General features: G+C 43.7%; 1 protein-coding gene across 1 annotated transcript; it reads left to right on the top strand.

Annotated features, from left to right (window-relative positions):
* Positions 1-1,782: 1,782 nt before the first annotated feature.
* Positions 1,783-2,551, top strand: LOC143028882 (uncharacterized). Its single transcript, XM_076191240.1, has 2 exons — positions 1,783-2,307; positions 2,468-2,551. Exons 1-2 carry the CDS (start codon positions 1,783-1,785, stop codon positions 2,549-2,551), a joined length of 609 nt encoding a protein of 202 aa, XP_076047355.1.
* Positions 2,552-2,813: the final 262 nt, after the last annotated feature.

The raw sequence follows: 2,813 nt of genomic DNA, 5'->3' as shown, positions 1-2,813 counted from the left end.
CTCAATTGATCAATTTCAGAAAGGGAGTCAGTTTTTACAAATATATCATCTATATATCTGCAATAAAGGCTAGGTTTTTCAATTTGACTAAAAATAAATTCCTCTACAGTTCCCATGAAAAAATTGGCAAACAGAACACCAAGGGGGGATCCCATGGCAACTCCATCAATTTGGCGGTAGAGTGTCCCACGGGGAGAGCGGAATGGGGCTTCTTTGGTGCAAAATTGAAGCAGGGTCCGTAGGTGTTCTTCAAGTATGTTAAGTCCGGGGGCTGGTCCGCTTCTGTAAACTTTGTCGCATATGAAATCTATCGTTCTATCCACAGGGACATTGGTGAACAGAGATTCAGCATCCAGCGAAGCTATGAATCCCTGGCTGGGAGCGTCTTTCACCAGTTCTATGAACTGGTGAGAAGATGCCAGGCTGAATCTGCTGGGGACAAAAGGGGTTAAAAGTTCATTAAGTTTTTTCGCTAACTGATATGTAGGAGTAGGTATCTGGCTGATAATGGGTCTAAGAGGGTTGTTGGGTTTATGCGTCTTAACATTGCCATAACAATAACCAGGTTTATACTCGCCGGACAATTTACAGAATTTTATACCACCTGCAACCGCGTTGTTGACATCTATGATCTTGTTGACCTTCGAGGTAAGTTCCGGGATAGGGTTCTTCTGGATGGGCTGGAACTTAGTCCTATCCTCTAGAATGGAGTCAATTTTCTCCAGGTATTCGGAGGTAGAAATGAGAACGAATATTGATGCCTTGTCAGCACGTCTTATGGTTACTTCTTGGTTGTTTCGTAGTCGTTGGGCGGCTTCAAAATGTCTCCTCTGTAAAACAGAACTAGTAAAGGTTCCACGCTGCTTGCCGGCTTCAGCAACAAGCTCAGGCTGCAAGCGTTGGCTAACATCTAAAATACCCTCCTTAGCGAGTTTGAGGATGCTTTCTATGAGGACCTCTATTTCAACTCTCTTTTGGTGTGGCCTAGGTTTGGAGAGGACATGACAGTTTAGTCCCATGTCGAGGAGCTCTTTTTGATCAGAGTCAAGATCAATGTTGGTTAGGTTGACGTAGCTCTCCAAAGGCTGAGGGACTTTTATTTGTGATCTCTCCCAGTGTTTGTGGTCCTGCGTGTGACTTCCCCCAGTTGCAACACGGTGACTTCTCCCCGTGCTTCCCATTTCATTTAAAATATGCTCCCTTTCCCTTTCTTTTCACTTCAACTGAGGATGCAGAAAGATCTGCGAAACGTCTTGATAACTATTTTGTTGTGCTTGTATTTTGTTTTTTGCTGTATTTCTTGTATTAATTTCTTGTATTGTGTTTATTGTGTACTATACTTTTGTGTCTATTATAACTTTTGTGTTTCCTATGAATTTTGGAAATCTGATTTACTCCCTTTCCCCCTACCAAAAATCTACTTTTCGCAAGCTTGAGAGCTCACGGAAAAAACTAATCAATAATTCTTTTGCTGTCGTTTTTAACAGAATATGTCTCAGAGAGAATCTCCTGCCACGCTTCACCAATGTTAGACTTTACGACAAGGCAGTCAAGAATAATGCTACGACCCAGGAGTACAGGAGGACCCTGGTCGCTGATGAACTGGAAAGGAAGAAGACCATTGTTTCACATCTATACCGCAAGGTACAGGACTTACAAGAAAAATGGGACGGCGAGGTTATCAATACCTCCCATAAAGAAAGGATCAATGCCATGCTGGAGTCTTCCCTTTCTGCATACACAAATGCAGTAGAGAGGAAGGGGATACGGAAACTAAGCACCATGAATGGTGGACAAATAAAAGTCCCTCAGCCTTTGGAGAGCTACGTCAACCTAACCAACATTGATCTTGACTCTGATCAAAAAGAGCTCCTCGACATGGGACTAAACTGTCATGTCCTCTCCAAACCTAGGCCACACCAAAAGAGAGTTGAAATAGAGGTCCTCATAGAAAGCATCCTCAAACTCGCTAAGGAGGGTATTTTAGATGTTAGCCAACGCTTGCAGCCTGAGCTTGTTGCTGAAGCCGGCAAGCAGCGTGGAACCTTTACTAGTTCTGTTTTACAGAGGAGACATTTTGAAGCCGCCCAACGACTACGAAACAACCAAGAAGTAACCATAAGACGTGCTGACAAGGCATCAATATTCGTTCTCATTTCTACCTCCGAATACCTGGAGAAAATTGACTCCATTCTAGAGGATAGGACTAAGTTCCAGCCCATCCAGAAGAACCCTATCCCGGAACTTACCTCGAAGGTCAACAAGATCATAGATGTCAACAACGCGGTTGCAGGTGGTATAAATTCTGTAAATTGTCCGGCGAGTATAAACCTGGTTATTGTTATGGCAATGTTAAGACGCATAAACCCAACAACCCTCTTAGACCCATTATCAGCCAGATACCTACTCCTACATATCAGTTAGCGAAAAAACTTAATGAACTTTTAACCCCTTTTGTCCCCAGCAGATTCAGCCTGGCATCTTCTCACCAGTTCATAGAACTGGTGAAAGACGCTCCCAGCCAGGGATTCATAGCTTCGCTGGATGCTGAATCTCTGTTCACCAATGTCCCTGTGGATAGAACGATAGATTTCATATGCGACAAAGTTTACAGAAGCGGACCAGCCCCGGACTTAACATACTTGAAGAACACCTACGGACCCTGCTTCAATTTTGCACCAAAGAAGCCCCATTCCGCTCTCCCCGTGGGACACTCTACCGCCAAATTGATGGAGTTGCCATGGGATCCCCCCTTGGTGTTCTGTTTGCCAATTTTTTCATGGGAACTGTAGAGGAATTTATTTTTAGTCAAA

The sequence above is a fragment of the Oratosquilla oratoria genome, chromosome 10 (assembly GCF_046742065.1).
Source record: "Oratosquilla oratoria isolate Oo_2021 chromosome 10, ASM4674206v1, whole genome shotgun sequence".
NCBI classification, from domain to species: Eukaryota; Metazoa; Arthropoda; class Malacostraca; order Stomatopoda; family Squillidae; genus Oratosquilla; species Oratosquilla oratoria.
Note: the sequence above shows the minus strand (reverse complement) of the source record. Positions and strands in the feature narration are given on the sequence as shown.